The following is a 21,426-nucleotide window of genomic DNA, read 5'->3' on the forward strand; positions in this document are numbered from 1 at the left end:
CAGCCTGCCTCTAGAGCCCCAGCTCTCCACCACTCTGCTTTCCCCAGAAGCCACGCTGCAGTGCCTGGCCCAGAGGAAGAGTCAGAGTGGGTGGGGCGGGAGCCCCAGCAACAGTTGCTAACCAGACCTGAGGCTCTGTGTTGTGTAGGAACAACCCTAATCCAATCCGAGATAGAGCCAGGGCTGTTCTCACTCCTTTCCAGAAGGGTCTGTCTCTCGGGACCCCAGAGTTGCCTCCCTTGGGATCTTCCTCTGCTTCTCTTGTATAACAGGCCAGATGCTCTGGAGATACTTCCTTGAGTGACAGCGGGGGCTGCCGTCTGTGCTGGTATCAGGGAGCCCAGCACTACCCAACATACCAGAGAGGCCCCGGGCCTCCCCCGTCCTAGGAAATGCTTCTGGGCCTGAGACCAGCCCGCCCTGAGCAGGCCTCTCACCTCACTCCCAATACCATCACTCCCACCTCCAGGCCAGTCATGGATGTGCCCACTGACTGCTTTGGAAATGGGAGACAAACATTGCCATGTCAGGAGGCAGCTGTGCAGTTGGCCCGGCCCCTAACACAAACACACGGCCAGGGGCCCACATGTGGGAACAGACTGTGCCTGGTTCCCAGGGTGGAAAACCTAATGAATTTTCCCTTCCCACTCCTCTGTGTGTCCTGCCCACAGTGCTCGCCAAACTATTTGGGAATTGGTTGGGGCTTTGGTCTGGCCAAACCATAGGGAAAAATGTCTCATAATGGGAAAAACAAGACAGCAGCCCCAAGGCATTTCCAGGTCTGGGCTGACCCTCCTGAGCCCGGCCCAGCCAAACTGGAGCTGGGAGCCTGGGCCCAGGGCGGGGCTGAGCTCCGGGAGGACCTGGCCCACAGCACAGCCCCCTCTCTAGGCTCCCTGGTCCCTGGTGGTGGATTTAAGGGATACCTGGGGACTTCTCCTTCCCACTCATACTCCAGACAAGTTGAGGCCTGCAGCAAAGTTTAAACTTCAACTAGCCTTTAAAGTGTCCTTATCATTCACTTTTGAGCCCAAGACTTAAGAGCCCTGTTAAAACCACACAAATCCCTGCTGGGCTGGTGACCGCTCCCTATCTGGTTAGTTAGATAAGGTGTGGTCAAGACCAGGGGGTTTCTAACTTTTTTGACCATGACACAAAATAACAAACACGCCTGACACTGTAAAGCTGTACGCAGCTGATGTGACTGAACAGAACGGGACACGCCTGCACTCCCTGCCGGCAGCGCACCCTGACGCTGTCCGTTCTCTCCACTGAAAATGTGCTAAGTACACCGAGTGACCCACTGACTGCAAAATTCATCTATGGTTTTTGGCTCTAGCCCTACCTTTCAATTCATTTTTTTTAAGGGAGGGGTGGAGAAGCAGATGGGGACTTCTCCTGTGTGCCCTGACCAGGAATCAAACCCGGACATCCACACGCCGGGCCAACGCTCTACCGCTGAGCCAACTGGCCGGGGCCTGCCTCTCTATTCTATGTCTAATATTTCAGGTTGTTATTAGGACCCAAATATTTCTCCAAAAAGAATTTGAGTGTAAAAATGTGGAAAGCAAACTCTCGCCCCGCTATGGATGGCCCAGAAGAGGCCAGCACCCACGAGGAGGTGGGACTCACAGCAGGTGCGTCCTCCCTAGCAGGTGCCTGCCCTGGGCTCCCAGCCCACCCACCACCTCCGCCTGGGCCCCAGTCCATTACCTTTTCAAGTGTTCCAGCAGGAAGAGGAAGGTAATGAGGTTGGGGTCGGGCAGGGAGCGGAGCAGATGCATCATGCAGTTTTCCTTGGCAGCAGGGTCTGACAGGGCTGTGGGGAGAGACGGGGCTAGGGCAGGCCTGGCTCCCAGGCAGACTCTGTGGTCAGGAGGCTACCTGACCCTGAGGGAGAGCCAGGCTGCCTGGGGGCAGGGACGCAGACCCTGCAGGGAAGGGCTGGCTATCTTCACACGGCTAGTAACAGCCAGTTCCTACAGGAGGCCCCATCCACAGCCAGTAACTCAGCCAGGAGGCAGGCTGGTGGGGAGCAGACACCCTTACTCCCCTCACACACAGGCCTCTGTGGCTGATGCCATTCCCCACCCTGGCCCAAAAGGCTAAGTTTAATACAAATGCTGACACTGGCGTGAATTTCCCCGTTAATCATGTCCAATGCCGGAGCGCAGCAGTGAGCAGCCTTCCATGGGGCTCCTTATTTCTCATGGTGGCTGAAGCCCTGATCTGCCCCAGAGAAAGAAGGCAGGAGGGATGCACCCAGGCCTGGATTTGGCCCGGGGGTGTGTGTGTGAGGGGGTGGAGGCCAGAGTCCTGCTGGCCAGAGCCCTCTGCTGCCTCCCCATGGCACAGCTGAGAGATGACAGTGCTCCCGAAAGGCTCAGCACCAGCCACCTCAACTGCACTCCAGCTAACCAGGCATTTCCTTGGCTCTGGGGTGCTGGCCACTGACCACCTGCTGCAGGGCAGATTTCTTTGGATTCCGAGGTTTCCAAGCAAGGAAGAAGCACAGAAAGTAGCCCAAGGAGGAAGCACAGAAAGTAGCCCGTAGGACAAGAGGGGAGAGAGGCAGGTAAGAGGGGCTCTAGCCTCTGGCTCAGGTGCACTGGGCAGATCAATGAACAAGAGAAGCTGCACTCTACTCCCCAGGCCAGGAGGCCTGGCTCCGCCCAGCCCCCAGGTCCCCAGAGCCTCACCAATGCCCTCCATGAAGGCAGGGTAAAGTCGGTCTGTGAGGAGGGGCTCGGGCAGCTCTCGGAAGTAGAGCTTGAGAGTGCCAGCAATGGCATTGATGTCCATGTCACTCAGCATCAGCAGGATGTCCTTGTTATCTGTAGAGGAGGTACGAGGTCAGAGGCCACACTGGCCTGAGCCACCTCTTTTCTATTCCCCATCCTTCCTTTACCTACCAGGGAGGACCACCCACTCTGTCTCTGGTCTGGTCTTTCCCAGAAAGGCAGGGTACAGGTCATGCCCACAGGTGGTCTGTGACTCAAATCCATGGTGGGGAGGGGGAAGGCATCATCTAGTGTTCTGGAGCCATGCTCAAACCATGTGTCACACACCCTCCTGCCACCTGGAATACCCTCACTGCTAAGCCCTTCTCTGGAAGGCACTGCAGTTTTTACACCTAAAATCATGTTCCAACAAAGCCTCAGCTTCCAGGCTGCACAGAGGAGCCATGCGCCTGCACGTCCCCAGCCCCCACCCCTCACCCCAGGCTTCCAGTACACGTCTGCTTGGCAGCCGCCCAGGAACACCCTTGGGCCCCCTCTCAGCTCCTACAGAATCAGCACTGCATGGCCAGTTCTGGTTCCCTAACTACTGGTGTGTTGCTGCTGCAGCCTGAACACCCAACATGGGAGAGAGAAAAAAGAAAGGTCAGGCCCGCCGCTGAGGAGTTTGCAGTCAAAACTAGAGACGACAATGCCCCTCCCAGGGGTGCGTGGGGCCCCGGCGATGGCAGAGGGGAGCCTGAGTCAGCCAGCCCAGGCTCAGAGTCTTTCCTTTCCTTGCACCCCCAGGAACTTGGGAGCTAGCAAGAAAGCCACAAACTTTTCTGACTCTGGAGTCCGAAAGATCAGAGTTTAAGTTAGACTCAAAACCTATAAGCTCAGTTAAGCCAGGGCAGGTGACATGACCTCTCTGAGTCTCAGTTTCCTTATCTGTAGCAATGGAGAAGAGGTTGGAGGGGCAGGGGATTATGTGACAAAGTGCAGGAAGAGCCCTTGCCACAGGGACTCAGAAATGGTCCACCCCGTGCCACCGGATTGTAGTCCACAGACCAGGGCACCTCTGCCATCAGCTAATCGGGACCTCTCCATGGAGAAGGCCTCCAGGTACCACTGGGGCCTCCCCCAGCCCTACGAGCCGGCTAGAGCACCACCTCACCACCGCCTCCCGGGCTGGGCCGTCCAGACTCACTGGCATCGAAGACGGCCTTCAGTGCCTGGATGTCCGTGGCCACCCCGGATATCCGGTAGATGCCGACCTCCTCGATGCCCCTCTTCTCCACCTCCTCCACACACTGCCGGACGATGTAGGGCACCTTGGAGCGCTCCCGCCTGGAGGGAGGGGACGTGAGGGAGGACAAAGGCTGGAAGTTTTGGGAGATAAGCCCAAAGACTCTGAGGAAGGAAGGCTCCTCAGAACGGAGGTCTCAGATACAAATGCTATGGAAGACCTCGCCGGGAATCTACATGAGGGAGGGGGTCAGGTCCTGGAGACAAGGGGTGGTGGTGAGCTGGGCATGCATGCTCTTCCCCGAGGGGCAGCTGCTCTCTGGATTCCAGCCAGCCTCTGCAACGTTAAAATGTGGGCTTCCAGTTGTCAAATCTTCCCATTTGTTACAAGAAGCTGATGACCTGGCATTTTCAGATGCACTCTCCTAATGTGTATGTGCTGGCTCATTTATTTCTCAAGTTGCATGTGAGACAGAATACACCTCTGCGGGACACTTCTGGCCTCCAAATGTGCCATCGTGACTACTGCACTGGAGGATGACTGATTAGGAGCCAGGCGCGGGCAGGGCAGGGCAGGCTGAAGGCAAGGGCTGGCAGCGACCCTGGGCACTAACAACGGCACTCAGACACGGGAGGCAGCACCTACTTAGTCACCACGCTGATCTTCACACCAAAGACGCCGGTCTGCTTTTTGGACGGGGTCCTCTTCAGGCTCATATCTCGGCTGGTGAATTTCATGGAGAATTCCACTTTGATCTGGTTGGGGGTGAGGCAGGGCATGAGTGCCTGAGGAGTGCCCCTAAACCTGGGCCCCCCCCTCTCCAGGACTGCAAACAAGGCCTGCCTCTAGCGCCCGGGGCTCCCTGAAATGCCAGCAGAGTGAGCGCGGGAAGGATGCAGGTGGAGAAGGGACAGGGACTGGGCTACGGGGACAGGGGCCGGCTAGCAGCCCAAGGACACCAGCTAGAGGCCGGGCTTCCCACCCACTGCGCAGACATGTCTTATCTCTCCAGCTCACCCCGTTCATCTCAATCACATCTGTGTGCCAGTTCTTGGTTTCTACGGTTTGTGGATCCAACTGTGAAGACAGAAAGAAAGGGAATGTGAGTGAGAAAGATATGACAGCTCAGAGACCAAGCCAGAGACCACTCTGTTCTTCAGCCACTGCTCATAAGCTGGCTAACTGGTCAGGAAGGCGGAATGGGGCCCGATATCAACCCTTCAGGGTAGCTTCAGCCCTCAGCCCCTCCTGCCCTGGCTAGTGAAGGACCAGCCCCTACTCGGTGAAGGAGGCAGGGCACACACTGTTAGAGACTTTTGCCCATCATATGTCACTCATTCCTGACCACCACAGTGGGATGACCACCCATTTCACATACGCAGAAACTGAGGCCCACAAACAGGAAGCAATTTGGCTGACTACCTGAACGGGAGTTGACAGGAGGGGATGAAGTCGTGCAGTGGGGGTGCAGTGGGAGGCAGTGCAATGTGGAGGTAAAGAGCCCAGTCTCAGGGTCAGACTGCTGGGTCTGCATCCTGGCTCGGCCGCTTGCAGCTGCATGACCTTGGGAAGTTTCAACTTCACTAAAGCCTCATCTGTTGCATCTGTTCACTGCAGTCAGTAACAGAACCTTCCTCGCTGGATTGTCGTGAAGACTCAGTGAGAGTACGGGGTAAGTGGGTGGCCCCCAAACTGGGCGGGAGCCCCAGGGAGATGGGGATGACGGGAGGCTCAGAGGAATCCCTTACAGAGGACTCCACTTCTCTAACCCAATGGCCTTCAAACTGTTTTTCCTGGTGCACCCACAAAATCTGAAAAACTATGCACCCCCTGGCACATTTTTAAATCAACATATGTGTATTTCCAAAATAATATAAATATTTATAGCTTAAACTAAAACTGTTACCTCATTCTTTTAAATGTGTTCAGTGAAGTCCCAATACCATAGTGATTTGATAGCCACTGATACCCACTTAAAAAAGACACGAACACACTATTCCGGTCTCCCTTGTAGAAACCTTACATTGCTTCTTTTTCTCCTCGAATTTGTTTCTATTCTGTTTCCCCAAAGAAATTTGCTCTAGTTTGTATTTTTTAAAATTTCAAAGTCTTTTATTCATCACCCTATTCTATTTCATTTCAACAAAAATATCTGTAATAAATGGAAAGGAAAAATTTTCTTGGACCACAAGGCTCCAAATATTCACAACATATTCTGGATTATAATAGTTATTACAATAATTAGCAGTATGCAATAAAAATATTACCCAACACATTACAAATTGTAATAAATATTCAGCAGGAAAGTACCATGTTGGTGGAACTGCATCTTTAAATCAGATGGGCAGAGCAGTTTTTCTGTTTTAGTTCATGGATGTATTCAAGTATTAGTTTTTGCTCGGTAAAACAGGGTTCAGCATCAGTCTTGTTCATATTTTTCTTGTTTTGTTTTTAAAGATGTAAAGAATGAAACATCTTGTTCACAAAAATAAGTAGATGAGGCTGGAAATAGTTTTATTATAGCATAGCAATGTTAGGGAATTTCTAACCTCTTTCCTTGTTATTTGTGTTAAATTGCACCTATACCCATTATCAAAATTTATTTATTTTTGTAACAGAGACAGAGAGAAAGAGAGACAGAGAAGGACAGATAGGAAGGAAGAGAAGCATCAATTCTTCATTGTGGCTCCTTCGTTGTTCATTGATTGCTTTTTCATATGTGCCTTGACTGGGGGAGGGGATGCTACAGCAGTGTGAGTGGCCCCTTGCTCAAGCCAGTGACCTCTGGGCTCAAGCCAACGACCATGAGGCCATGTCTATGATCCCACGCTCAAGCCAGCGATCCAGTGCTCAGGCTGGTGAGGCCGTGCTCAAGCTGGATGAGCCCGCGCTCAAGCCAGCAACCTTGGAGTTTCAAAACTGGGTCCTCTGCGTCTCAGTCTGATGCTCTATCCACTGTGCCACTGCCTGGTCAGGCTCAAAATTTATTTAAAAATTGTCTCTCAGCTGATGATTTCCATCAGTTCTGTAGAAAATGAAGAATGGGAAACCACCTGACTCATGAAAGAGTTGTAACCCAATCAGTAAGTAGTCTTTCGTTTTTTCAACACCTACACCAACATTTCAAGTGGCTCCTCTGCTGTGTACGCAGGAGGTATCCAACCTGCGCTGAGCCCGCCAGTGAGCTGGAGCTCTTCTGCAGAGAGCTGATGGCAAAAGGCCCTGCACAGGGTGACTGGTTTTGGACAATAGCACCTATGGGATTTGAGCATCTACAAACTGACACCCCTGAAGCTCGCTGCCATGAACCCATTGGAAAGTCTCTGTACATCCCCAGTGGCCTGTGCACAGTTCGAAGACCACTGTTTTAACAGTGGGAGTCACCAGCCTACTGCTGCCCGGACTCTACTCCAGAAGGCTTGAGGCCAAATATCCTACTGGCTCCCAAAGGAAGCCCCAAGTTTCCTTTCCTAAAGCCTTCCTCCCTCTCTAAACTTTTTTTTTTTTGTCCCAAACCCTCACCAGCCCTCATCCCATCCAGGGTGCTGGGTCTTGGACACAGGGCCTGGGTCTGCGCCAGCCCTGTCCTCCTGCAGTGGCCACCTGTGTGGAGGAATAATATAAAAATATATATATATAAATTTGAACTCAATTGAACATGAACAGTAAGAGTCACAAAAATGGCTGCAGGAATGACTGAGTCAATTTACTCAGGGTGGGATGAGACGTCCTGCTACAGGTTCCCCTGAAGCCAGGAAGGATGGTCTTCTCACTTGACTGCCAGCCTAGTTAATTATTCTGGAATGTGGTGACCTTTCTTTGTTCCTAGAGGCTATGCACGAAGGGCCCTCGTTTTAACAGCCTATAACCAAAAATTCCCATAATATAGGTAGGGTCTCAGACTGCCCCTGAAGCTCTAGAGACCTCTTCCTCATCGATGCCCATGACGGGTGGCCGACTGTGGAGCCCAGGCTGAGGCTTCCCGGTCTGGTGATGTGTTTGTTCCTCCACAGTTTGGTGAGATTTGTACACACTCATAATTCTCTTTTCCTTAGTGTACTGCTTTAACTAGCTATATTACTCTCGAACCCAGGCTGATGTTTCTCCACCTGGTGATGTTGGGTAACTTACTGTCGTGTTGAATACTTCCTTTATTCTACTTTAGGTTACCTAAGTTCCAACCCTTTTGATTTTGCCTTGACTATTTATTTATCTAATTTTTAAAAAAATTTATTTATTTACTTACTCATTATATTTTTATTTTATTTTTTTAAAAGATTTTATTTATTCATTTTAGAGAAGGGGGGAGAGAGAGGAGGGGGAGGAGCAGGAAGCATCAACTCCCATATGTGCCTTGACTGGGCAAGCCCAGGGTTTCGAACCGGCGACCTCAGCGTTTCAGGTTGACGCTTTATCCACTGCACCACCACAAGTCAGGCCTTTACTTACTCATTTTAGAGAGGGAAGAATGATAGAGAAAGAGAGAGAGAGAGAGAGAGAGAAGGGGAGAGGAGCAGGAAGCGTCAACTCATATGTGCTTTGCTTTGAACTGGTGACCTCAGTGTTCCAGGTTGATGCTTTATCAACTGCACCACCACAGGTCAGGCCAATGTCTTGATTATTTTTATTATTGTTATTAATCATAATAAATTTCCCCCTAAAATCCATCCGTAAGTAATTACCGCGCCTCCTGCACAGCACAGAATTGGAGTAGGGAGATCGCAACTGCTTTGTCGACAGAGGCAGATGCTAACCTGGGACACACTTTCTGGAGTGACCGCCCCTTTTAATACAGCTCTCTCCGGACATCAGCATGAACCTAAGGCCAATTTCATGGGGATGGCACTTGGCCAGATTCACCTAATGCCACTCTTCTGCCCTAGCCTCATCTGAACTGGCACCCCTGGCAGTTGCCATCAACAGAGCCAGTGGCCCCTCCATGGGTCCTGGAGTGGCATCTAGACACTACCTGAGTGGGGTTTCCTCTTCACTCAACTGTGTGAATCGGGGCAAGTCACCTAACCTCTTAGAACCTCAGTTTCCGTGTGGAGGGTGACCATGCCTACCTCAGAGGGTTGTTATGCAAAACAGTAACAGCAAATGATGACTTGTGAGCATCTCCTCTAAGTCTGGCAGTATGCCAATCCCTTTATATACAACATCTCAATTAATCATCGTAACCAGCCTCATAGGTTTATGCCTTCATAGCTGCTCCCATTTTATAGATGAGGACATGGAGGCTTAAAGAGAACGAGGAACTTTCCCAGTGCCACACATCTGGAAAGTGAGAGCTGGGGGACAGAATCAAGTCTCCCCGACTCACGTGCTTTGCTAAACCTGCACGATAACACGTAGAACCCCTTGCCCGACGCCGGCACCTCTTGGCAACAATGACGGCTGCCGTTACCGTTGTTTGTTTAGAAAGGAGACATCAGGGCTCCTGGCGTGTGGTCTGGCACCATGGGCAGACCCGGCTGCTGGCAGGCCACCTCCAGTACAATCCTTCGTTACTTCCCTTCCCAGCACTTCTGTTCTAGCTGCCAAGTAGCAACCCTACGTTGTCCTGGGAGCATGTGAGACAGGAAAAGCAACTCCTGATGCTAAGGTCCACTGCTGGCCCTGCTTCTTCCAGAAAGCCCTCAGCCCCTGGCACTAAGACCCTGCCCCTCTGTGCCTGCCAGCACCATTTGCAGCTATTTTACACGCATCAGCCTGTCCAAGGCCAGGCCTGCGTAAGGTGGCACTTCCGAGTTTTACTGCGAGTCCCTACCACTGCCATATTCCTGACCCCCTCCCCAAGATGCACCCTGGTACCCACTCAGGGCGGCCTGCTCAGCCCCTCGGCGCCCTCACGATAAGTTCTGTCTCCTGGGAGGCTAGCAGCTTCCAGAAGCCAAGTCTATTTCAGGACGTCATTTAAATACAGAGAAGGGAGGGTGCAGAGTAGAGAGGGACATGGCACGTTTTCCAGAGTAATGATGCTGCCTGAACTGCTGTGGCTATTTATAACCCCTGGGAAATGTGGACTCTGCTATTTCCTGATTAGATTAGTGCTGGGGGCAGAGGAGCCAGCCCCTGGGATGGCAGTGGGTAGGCACACCTGACTGCCCACTCTCCAGCCCCAGATCGGGGCCATCCAGTGGTCCTGCGGAGCAGGCACCTGGGGAACGTCAGGTCACCTGAGGGAGGGTGGTAGATGAGCCTGCAAAGGGCCAGGCTGGGAGAGACCCCCAGAGGGCCCCTCCTTCACCCTATAGGAAATACACACACAGTGGGGCTCCCCCAAGTTGGGGCCCAGGCAGGAGACAGAACCGGAACAAAACATTCTGGAGAAAGTGATGAATGAGTGAGCCATACACAGCCACCATGGGACTTGGTCAGATCACGTCCACACACTCAGACCTGACTCTCTCAGAGAGAAGCTGCTGACCTTGGGACTGAGGTGCAAGAGAGAACCACCAGGTCCCCTGAACAAAGTGCTGGGCTCCTGCTGGGAGTCCTGCAGGTGCCTGGGGAGGCTGTCCGACTCCTCGGGCTTCAGTGTCCTCATACTGAGGACAGGAAACACCCCGTGGCCTCGCAGAGGGCTGAGTATTAGGGGATCAGAGGGCAGGGGAGGATGCTTTGTGCATACCTGAGCATCTTCCAGATGGGGGGGGGCTCCCCTTCACTTTGGGAATGTTCTCAGGGGTCCCCTAAGCCCCTCCTCCCGGCCTGTTTCTCAGCAGCGGGGGGCAGGGGATCCCAGTGCTTCCTCCCTCTGGCTCCAGGGTTGTTCACGCTTCCCCCCAGAGCTTGGGATTTCAGCAGCACCAGAGAGTCTGGGGTCCCTATCCTGCTTCCCTGGGTAGGTGACAGAGCCCACACTCAAACCTGGGTCCTTCTGACAGTGGGTAGGTCTTCCCACTACACCACACGTCTTCAACCATGCAGGGGGCCTGAAAGGCTCCTGGGGATTTCTGCCGCCACCCCTTCCCTGAGCCCTCCTCACACAGGCTACTCCAGTTTACAATGAGGAGCCTGCAGTGGCCCCAATGAGGAGGCAGCAGCGGGTGTAACCAGTGTCAGAGCTGGGCAGTGGGTGTAACCAGTGTCAGAGCTGGGCAGCGGGTATAACCAGTGTCAGAACCACAGTACGACCCAGGGGCCAGGGAGGCACAGACCCGGAGAGCCGCCAGTGTGTTACTCCGAGGTGTAACGCAGGTGCTCATGGGGTGATGGGGCCCACGAAGACGGTCTTCACGAGGGGCCCCCTCTCAGGCCTCTCCTTCCCTCCCCACAGTCCCGCGACGCTAACCCCCTTCCGTTAGAGCCTCGCTGTGTCATTTCCACAGCACAGGCCCGGGGGCCCCAGGGAGCCTGCCTCCCCAGCGCAGCTCCTGGCCCTCTGGCCCTCCCTGGGCCGAGCGCGGCCCACTCCTTCACACCAGCACTGCTCTCCCTCAGCTCCCTGAGCCCCAAGTCCGGGGGCTGGCATCCTGGGCCTGTCCTCAGTGGTGACATGGACTTCCCTTGAAGCCCAGAGTTGTTTTTAGGACTAACAAAAACTAAATGCTTCTAAACAATAAGGGCAGTCGATTCAGCATACTGAAGTTGTCACCCTGAGAGGGGCCGGGGTACTGAACGGGAGGCAGAGCTGGCGGGCCGTGTTTCTGGGGAAGCCTGCCAGAAGCTGAGTGTTGGGCCGTGACCCGGCCCTGAGCCAGGTGTCTTGTCCCACTCGGGGTACGTCTCCTGTGGCTCCCAGGCCAGTGGCCACGGTGGCGGTTCTGGGTTGGCTCTCCCCTGCCCTCCTCCAAGTGCATCACATGCTCTGGGTTGGGTCCCCTGGAGACACCATAGCCAGCCTGTCATTGGGACAGACCACAGGCGTGAGAGGCATGGTAGGGCTGGCAACGGGGGGGTGGGGGGGTGGGGATAGGAGCTTCCAGGAGCCTGCCTCTCCTCCCTCCTGGGGAGGGTCTGGAGGGTTCCGTGAACGTGGCAGGGTGGGCGGGACAGGGATGCCAGGGCCGATCTCCTGGCTTCCAGCTCAGCAGCAGGGTCAGGGAGACCCGGGTCAGGTTCAGTAAACTCACCCATCTTCCCAGAGACCTGCTTTCCCCCCAAGGCCAAGCAAGCTCTGCCCTCCAGCCCTCACCCTGCAGGGTCCAGCACCCACTCCTAGGCTAGCCACATGACAGGCTCGTGCAAGGCACTGGGGTGAGGCCACTTTGTCTCAGCTTGCCTCCCCTCAATCCCCTCCACAGAACTTTAAAGTTCCCAGAGGCCCACATATGGAAAGGGTTTAGCAACTCTGAATGAGGCTTTTATTGCAGCCAGGTTGGCCTCACAGCACCCACGGTGACCTGCCTTCCCCAGCACTTTGCATTCCAGCGGTTTGGACTGCCCTGTGCCTGCCACACTTCTAGACCTTGGGCTGGGCATAGTGGCAGACAGAACTCAAACCTGGGCTGCTGTGGGAGACCGCAAGGCTGGGCGCAATTCTCCTTGAGCACTGGGGCCCTGTCTTTTTAGAGCTGGTCCCCCCACTGCCTTCCCTGCTGCACACAGCCTGGAGACTTCGCCCCAGAACCAGGCCTCCGACTAGCGGCCAGGAAGCTGCCCCACCCCGGCTCAGGGACATGTTGGGAGCACTGGGGTAACAAGGACGGGCCACACGGGAAAAGGAACTGGTCAGGGTCAAAACAGCTCAGAGGCAGCCCTCCGCAGCCCTGTCTCCAACTGGAAGGAGCTACTTTAGAGGTCAAAGTCTGAGGCGAGAGGCTGAGGTGCTGACTGGGAAGTCTCATACTAGCTACCACAGCCAGGCCAAGGCAAGGGCCTTCTGGACCACCGTAGGCTCCGTGGCCTCCCTCTGAACTTGGAGTAGTTTGGTAAAAATGATGAAAGCCCTTCTCTGAAGCTGACTTCATCCTCCCTCTCCCAGCCAGGAAGGCTGTCTGGGCCCAGAGCCTGTCAGTAAGAACGAGAGCCACCAGCGATGCTACCACCTGTGTCCGCTGAAGGGCCTCCCAGTGGCTGTTCCCCAAGCCCTGCATGCCCCGAGCCTCATGCTCACTAGAGACCATCAAAAGTAACTGCCCATTTCTATGTACAGATGTTGGCTGGGTGCCACACACAACAAGGCTGCTGGGCAGGAACCCCGCATCCAGAAGCACCCCAGCAGGGCACACAGCTCCGACCCCAGCAGGCTGGCTCCACGACCACCCAGACAACTGGACAACTGAGAAACAGCCACAGGCCCCTGGTCGGCTTTTGGCCTCCTCCTTGGCTGGATGGCATGATGGCTAAGATTTGGGCTGCCGGGGTTTGAGCACTGGGTCCTGTACTAAGCCACTCAAATGACCTCATCTCTATCACTTTCTGAGCTTCAGTTTCCCCATATGTAAAACAAGTGGCTAATAATAATAGCACCTCATAGGCAGCATGGCTAAGAATGATGCCTAGTACTCAGCCTGTGTTCAAAGCATGTCAGCATCACTAAAACTGGGCTCAAACTCTATGGGCTTCCCATTGCACTTACGTAGATTAAAAACCAAACCCTTCATTGTGGCCTGCGAGGCCCTACACAACGTGGCCACTGCGAACTCCATCCGAGGTAAGCCACACTCTCCAAGCAGCCTCTGTCCACCTCTGAACACACCATGGCCACCCTGGTGGCAGGGTTTGTGCCTTGCCAGTTACTCTGCTAGGAATGCACTGTCCCTGGATCCTTCGAGAATCCTTGTCATTTAAATCTTAGTTCTAAAGTATCTCTCTAAGCAAGGCCTCTCCCTCCCCATTACTCTCTAATCCAGGGGTAGTCAACCTTTTTATAACTACCGCCCACTTATGTATCTCTGTTAGTAGTAAAATTTTCTAACCACCCACCAGTTCCACAGTAATGGTGATTTATAAAGTAGGGAAGTAACTTTACTGTATAAAATGTATAAAGCAAAGTTACAGCAAGTTAAAGCATATAATAATAATTACTTACCAAGTACTTTATGTTGGATTTCGCTAAGTTTGGCAGAATAAATCTTTATAAAACAACTTACTATAGTTAAATCTATCCTTTTATTTATACTTTGGTTGCTCCACTACCACCCACCATGAAAGCTGGAACGCCCACTAGTGGGTGGTAGGGAGCAGGTTGACTACCACTGCTCTAATCCATTAATTTTCTTCACAGCACTTGCACCACCTGAAATAATCTTATTTATTGCCTGACTTCCTCTATAGGCAGAAAGTCCCCTGAGAGCAAGGCCTCTCCATCCAGGCCACCTGTGGAGCGGCCAGCACACTACAGGTGCCCCATCCATACTCAGGGACTAAGTGAACTAACTAACTGTGATGTGGGGAACAGAGAACACGACGCCTTCCCACCGGGGCTCCTTCAGGACATGGGTAGGGAAGGCCTACATTCCTGCTTGCCTCTCTTCTCCCAAGTCAGTGAGTGGCTGGCCTTGGCCCAAGAGCAGCCCTGTGACCTCTCCCGCCCAGACTTTCCCAGTGTGTTGAGTTTTAAGTCTTAGGAATAGGAATCTTGAGACATAGCCAAAATCATCATGTGAATTGAATCTAGGAGATCATCCTGCACAGCTCCTTCATTATACTGATGCCAGAGACCCAGAGCAGTGAAGAGATTTGCCCAGGGTCACACATCAGGTTAGAACAGTAGACTCCAGAGTAGAAAAATGAGGCCTCCCAACCCCCACCAGCCTGGTGCCCTTCCTTCTCCGGCTTCTTATATCACACAAGCCTGAGGGGTGAGAGTTCTCCCAGGAGGAGGCCTTGCCTTCAGGCATCTGCCGGGGAGCTCCCACAGCTGCTTCCCACCTCCCCAGGGCACCGGAACCCAGACCCAGGACTGACTGGCTTTGTCCTGGGGCCTGGGCAGGGTGGTTCAGGGGTGGGGGATATGTGTTCCTTCAGGGTGCTGGGAGCTGTCGGAACACAGACACCTCTCCCTGCACTCAGCATGATCTGACAGGGAAAAGAAGCCCATATGGCACCAGCTGATCAGCTCCTGACACTGTGGGCAGCCGGCAGGGCCACTCAGCAGAGGGCCAGGCCTTTCTAGAGGGCTTACCAGTGCCAGGCAACTCCCTCAAACTGTAGAAGTTTCTGGGCTCTTTCCAAAACGTCTGCCCTCCCGCGGCCGCACTGCCTCTGGCTCCTCCTGTAGCACTGGGCGCGGGCAGCTCTGGCCTCTCAGGGACCGCCCGGGTCACCAGGTCCAGCTCCCCTGGCCCAGGGCCATCCAAGAGCTGGGGCACCAAGCCCAGCACAGCCAACTGGCCAAGCCACCTGTGGACCACAGACATGCCGGGGAGGACCAGTGCCTTTCTAACCTCCCCAGGTGCGAAGAAACAGCACCTTGCCAAGTCCACTTAGAGTAAGCAAGGGGTTCCCCACCTTGGGGTCTGTGACCCTCTCCGAAATATCACACAATTTGTGTGTCTTTGTGTCTAGGTGGCTCTGTGTCTGGGTGGGGACTCCATAACCTTCATCAGAGTCTGAGTCAAGGACTCCTGCTCTCTGCAATCACACAGGCCTCTAGGGAGCCCGCTGAGCGGAGAAGTGGGAGCACAGTGGTCTGGAGGCCATTCACGTGACCCCAAGAGTAAGGTGCTCTCTCTAGGGAGCCCGCTGAGCGGAGAAGTGGGAGCACAGTGGTCTGGAGGTCATTCACGTGACCCCAAGAGTAAGGTGCTCTCTCTAGGGAGCCCGCTGAGCGGAGGAGTGGGAGCACAGTGGTCTGGAGGTCATTCACGTGACCCCAGGAGTAAGGTGCTCTCTCTAGGGAGCCCGCTGAGCGGAGGAGTGGGAGCACAGTGGTCTGGAGGCCATTCGTGTGACCCCAGGAATACGGTGCTCTCTCTAGGGAGTGAGAAGTGTTGTGAGAGCACAGTGACTGCAGGGATGTAAGGCGGTTACTCCCCTCCCCTCCAACCCTCTGGCTGGCCTGGCCACAATCCCGGCCCACACAGAGGCCCCAGGGGAGGCACCACAGTCCCTCTCCTACTGCTAAGGGACCGCTGCAGAGGTGTGGGTGGACATGTGCATGGTGAAGACATGGGACACAGATCCCTTTCCTTGATCAAACAAGGTGGAGAGGAGTGGAGCAGGGGGTAGGGGCCAGGGCAGAGCAGCAGGCAGCCAGGGCAGGACAGATGAATGGTATATAAGGTTTCAAAATCTTTCTTGATGCCCAGAGCCAGATCAGGAAATAAAGTAAAAGAGCTCAAGATATATCTATACCCTATACTGTAGCACCCTGTACCCTCAATACCAGTGCATGGCTGAAGGAGCCTTGGGCATGGTTTGCATAACTAGCATGACCGGTTAGGAAGAACTGTCTGTTTAAATCAGACTCTGGGAGGTGCTGGGAGCTGTCCTGTGGTGGCAATCAAGAAGGCAAAGAAAGGGACCCTTTTGAGCCCTAACGTTTCCCAGACAAGTGGCCCAAAGGTGGCTCCTCCTCCTGTATTTCCTCGGGTAACATCTCTGACCCTCCCTAGAAGCAAACCCCATCACAGAGAGGAAAACTAACTAGGGGTCAGCAGCAAACCCTCAATTTACCTTGCTGGCCTCCAGCTTCTGGAGAGAAGCAGCTCCTTGGAGGCAGAGAATTCACAGACCCACATGGTAACTCCTCAAAGCAAAGACAAGATCAGCAGGAACCAACCTCAACTCCCCCACTCCCCTGGACGCTGCCAGTTCGGCTTGCCTCCCCACTCCAGCTGGTACCTGGCCTGGCTTCAGAGGGCACACCCTGCCCTGGCTACAGGGCGACAGTGGGGTCTAGATTCCCCCCACCCTAGCCCCCAGGCCACACTTCTGACCCAGCCTCACTGCGGCCCTCCGAGGCCTCTATGGCTCCCACAAGCGACCCCATTAAAACCTTTGGACACTTCAGGGGGTGACGTCTGGGGTTCCTCTTTTAGCCCGTCTCTCCCTCCAAAGTGCAACCCAAGGATCTAAAAGTAGGCAGGACGGAAGAAAGGACACTGAGCCTGGTCTCCTTGAGTGTGATTTGGAGCAAATTAAAAAATAAAAAAAGAAAGAAAAAGGAAAGTAGAAATGTGAGGTTAAAGCGCCAAGAGGACTGGCAGAACCCACAAACCCAAACGCCACGTGTCTCTGCTAAACGCTTGCACAACACACCAAGTGCCAAGAAAGAGGCAGGAATGAGGCTTCAGCCTCACAACACTTCTCAGGGATAAGAATAACGCCAAACACAGCCTCCTGGGACCCCAAGGAGAGCCTGTGAGTGGTCCCTGCTTCCCCTCTTCTAGCAACGGCAGACTCCCTGGGCCAGAGGCCCTACAGGTTCATACTGGAACTGTTCCGCTCAGACCAATTCTTCAGCGCCAGCACAGTGTCCCCAGATGAGTCACACACACACACTCCTCCAGCCTTTAATGAATCTTTAGTTAGATGGGAGCAGAAGGACCACAGGTGTCTCAGGCATCCACAGTATCAAATCCTTAGGGCAAAGTTAATGAGGCAACCCCTCCTGCCAGGCTGGGCGGTACTTGGCCCCCTTCCTCCACCCTACCTAAGATGCTACCTGATCTAAGCCCCCTTTCTTGGCAGGGAGCCTGCCACACTGCAAAAAAATAGGTTAACGCAGCTGGCGAAAGAAGGGAAGTGGGCAGTGGGCCTGGCTCCACAAGAAAGCCTGCTCACTCACCAGCCCGGGCACAGCAAGGCAGGCCCAGCAGGGTGAATGAATGGCCCTCTGTCACCCATGTTGCAGACCCTGTGACCATGACATCCACATACTCTGTCACACAGCAGGGGCTAGGAGACAGAATCGCCCGCCACACAGAGCATTCCAGGGCCAGAGCCACCCTGCCGTTGCACTGACGCCAATCAGCTCAGCAGCTCAGCAGCCCAGCAGCCCAGCGCCGGCTGGCCCGTCACTCTTGCCCAGAGAGCACTAGGAGACACAGAGCCATTAGATACCCCCAGAGGCAAAGCCCACTGAAGAATTCCTGAAGTGGCTTCTTGGCTTTGTCAGTCACAAATACACACGGAAAGAAAAAAATAAAGTCTAGAAAGATCTGGGATTTTAGGGTTTAAAAGTTGTCTCCTACCTGCTAGGCACCTTCCCAAAGGTGCAGGTAAATCAGAAGGGCTCTGTTTGGCTGGCACTGGGCCAGACCTGCTGGGTCCGTTTCTTGCCAACCTTGAGGTTTGGGATTGGACAAGGAGCTTTGCGCTGGTGTCTGCTGGCCTCAGCAGGGTTTGGGGAGAGAGGGTGCAGGGGGAAATGGCTCCATGCTGCCGGGCACAGAAGCTGCCTCAGCACACAGGGGCTCTGGTAGCAGCTGAGGCCAGCCGGGCTCTGCTAGCTGGTCCCCAGAGAAGCTGAAGGTGACACAGTGGCCAATGTAAGACAGCTCAAATTGCTGCCCTGCCCAGCACTTTCCAGGACTGATGTCACCTCTGGGAGGTCAAGTGTGCCCCACTGGCAGAGGATAAAACTACACCAGGAGCCAACAGGCCCAAGATCACTTCCTCTTGGCAGGTGCCAGGAGTCTCTATGTTGGCTGACAGTGAGAACTTGCGCAAAGGGCCCCTTCTGAACGATATGAGAGCTTGCAAAGCCCCCCGGCCACACAGACTACCCAAAGCCTCCCTTATCACTACCTGGGAGGGCACGGCTCTAGCCACCAGGACAGGTGGCCTGTGATACTTTGCTCAGACAGTTAATTAGGTCCACAGTCATCAAGCACTTGCTGTATGCTAGGCACTGGGTCTTGTTCCTCGTTGGATGCCCGATGCCAGGGCCTAACGCCAGCTTGGAGGCAGCCTGCCCAGCTGCAGGACAGTCAGCTTCTATCTCAGATTTTAGTCCCCACCCAGGTCTGGGGTTACAAGCAGGATGGGCAGTCTTCCCTGGCACAGCTTGATCTGAGCTGCCCATTGGGTCAGGAAACCCCTGGCCCACTGACTGAGTTGCCCAGTGCCTAGCTGGCCTTGGACCAGCAGTCTGCTGAGTGGTTCCTGAAGAGGCAGCCTGCAGACCCCAGACTCAGCAGCCCCTCTGCCTCCCCACCACACTCCCCTTCCTCCCTGGTGGGGAATGATGCCACAATCCCAAACAAAGAAACCTCACATGGCTGAGGGGGCTGAGGTGCCACCATTGGTGCCCCTCAGCAAAGGGGCAGCCAGCAATGCCCCCTGGCTATAGGGGGTGGGGTCCTAGCTGAATAGCACGGGGCGGGGGGAGCACTGATGCCCGGGAGCCCCTTGCCCAGTCTGTTCATATCCCTGCCTGGACAGACTCAGACAGGGGCCAGGCAATCCTCTGCCACAGGAGACGACCCCTCTCTTCTTGAGACAGGGACAGATGTAGAGAAAGCAGCCAGGGTCAGCGGTGGGGGTAGCAACCAACATTAATCATCAAATTAAGACCACAGTAGAGCAGATCTAAATGCAGACCCCAGTTCTGTCCCAGGGCTCCCCAATCAGGCCAGAGCGGGAATGGAGCTCCATAAAGAGGGGGCAGAGCAGCCCCAGCAGCCTCTGGCCCCCTCTCAGTGCCTCTAGTTCACCCCCTCCAGGCCCCCACCAGCACCTTTTGGCGGAGCAGCTTGCTTCGCACACGGCCCCAGAGCCGGGCTCCCGTGTTGGGGGGCCGCTTGTTCCCCGGCTCCTCCAGTTGCTCCAGGCAGCAGCGCTCCAGCGGCTCGCACACTGCCTTCAGGCTACAGTCAGGCTGAGGCAGGATGTCGGTCATGCCGGCAGCCAGCCGGGTGGCCCCGACAGCTCTGGCGGACGCGGCAGCGGCAGGGGCACCAGACCTCGGCTGGAGACAGCGGTAGAGAGGGAGCGTATGGAGCGCAAAGCTCCCGCGGGCGAGCACAGTTATTGGAGTCGGTCTGGGAAGCGCATCGTGCGAGCCTCCGCTTTCTCCTCCCCTCTGCGTCCCTCCTCCCCGGGACTGGGACTGCCGCTGGAAGAACTCCGCACCCGGGCTGTCTCCTTGCTTCTTGGTCCCGCAGCCCAAGTGCAGGCGCCACGGACCCACAGACCCACTGACGGCCGCGGCAGCGCAGGGGGAGGTCCCCGCCTCCACCGAAGGAAGTGACTCATAGGCACTGGAGGCTGCCCCTCCAAAAAACCCAACCTCTGGGTTTTAACTCCTGGCAGGCTGGGGCTCCTCCTCACCGACTCTGCCTTTCTCCCTCCAGCCCCCACTAAATAAAGTTTGACAAGCGGCTAAACACAATCCAGTCCTTTCCCCCTCTAGATCCTTGGTTAACCCCTTCACCACCAGACTGCTCCCTGAAGCCAGGGGTGAGGGACGCTTGGGGGAAGCCAGAAGAAGTGACCAGGGACCAGGGCTCAGGGGCAGGAGGTGTCTGGCCATCAACAGCTGTCCTTGTCCTGGAAAAGGATCCACATTGTTCTGGACTTCTGCATCCTTACCCCCAGCTCCTGCCTCAAGGCGCCTTGCTCCTCACCAACTTGGTGACAGGGCCAGACAAGCATGTACCAGCAATCATACCTCCACAGAGAATATAAAGAACAAGGAAGATCCCTCCTAGCAGGGCAGCCACCTAGGCTTTAGGGGCCCCAGAAGGAATCAGTTACTATGGGCCCTCTTCTGGGATACAAGCAAAAGCCAAAGATGACATTGGTTACTGGTGCCCAGCAAGAGGAGCTCCTCACATGGCCACGTTAAAGCATGGCCCTGTGTACCTTGCTAGAAAAGCCCAAAAAAGGCGTACGTTCCCAGGTGCAGAGGATGCCCACTGGCAAAGGGGCAATCAGCTACTTTGTCTGTGCTGGGTGCCTTGGGAGCTAGAGATGTTCAAACTTGCCTTTGACCATCAAGTTGGTGAATGTTTTAAACAAAGAATGAGAAGAGAATTGTTTTGCAAGATGACAATACAGATTAGAGCATTGAAAAAACTTCCAATACAAGTTTTGGAAAAAAGAAAAAGGCCTGAACCCCAAATGATTAGGGTATACAAACCCAGAGGCGTCCAGGATGTCACACCATGCACAGCGAGGAACAGGGTAGAAAGGAAACCAACATTTTCATAGGGTCAACCATGGTCCCATGCAAAGGGCTTTCAAGTATCTAATTACATTTAAGTCTCACAACTTCTATGATGTGGTGCTATCATCCCAAGTTTAGAATTGATAAGACTGGGGTTCAGGGAGGTAAGAGTTCTGACCCGAGGTTATGCTCACAATGCTGGGACTCACTAAAGTGTGGCTGGTTCTTTGGGTTCAGGAAAAAGCTGAGCCAGGACATTTCTTGGCTGACCGCAGGGCCGGTGAGTTAGGGCACAAAACCAGCCCTTGGCCTCTGTAATACTGCTGGGTCTCAACCCGCATACAGGTCTTGGGGTTTGACATCAGAGCCCTCAGTGCTGCTTTCTGAGACAGGGGTAGCTTCCCCACAGATAGCCACGACCTGATGATAATAAGACCTACCCTTTACTGAGTTTT

At 54.4% G+C, this 21,426-nt stretch overlaps 1 protein-coding gene across 5 annotated transcripts in view; it reads right to left on the minus strand.

The window, feature by feature from the left end:
• ABR (ABR activator of RhoGEF and GTPase) overlaps window positions 1–21,426 on the minus strand; it is a 198,464-nt gene that overhangs the window by 6,272 nt on the left and 170,766 nt on the right. For 4 of the 5 annotated variants that reach the window (XM_066263099.1, XM_066263100.1, XM_066263103.1 and 1 more), the window contains 5 exons: window positions 4,984–5,043; window positions 4,612–4,721; window positions 3,928–4,067; window positions 2,700–2,834; window positions 1,714–1,819 (listed from right to left, as the gene is read on the minus strand). In XM_066263099.1, coding sequence (XP_066119196.1) covers window positions 1,714–1,819; window positions 2,700–2,834; window positions 3,928–4,067; window positions 4,612–4,721; window positions 4,984–5,043 — 551 coding nt within the window. Of the gene's footprint in view, window positions 1–1,713; window positions 1,820–2,699; window positions 2,835–3,927; window positions 4,068–4,611; window positions 4,722–4,983; window positions 5,044–19,540; window positions 19,987–21,426 lie in introns of those variants that run through there. The other variant, XM_066263102.1, reaches the window with a different exon arrangement.

Source organism: Saccopteryx bilineata, chromosome 2 (genome assembly GCF_036850765.1).
Source record: "Saccopteryx bilineata isolate mSacBil1 chromosome 2, mSacBil1_pri_phased_curated, whole genome shotgun sequence".
Taxonomy (NCBI): domain Eukaryota; kingdom Metazoa; phylum Chordata; class Mammalia; order Chiroptera; family Emballonuridae; genus Saccopteryx; species Saccopteryx bilineata.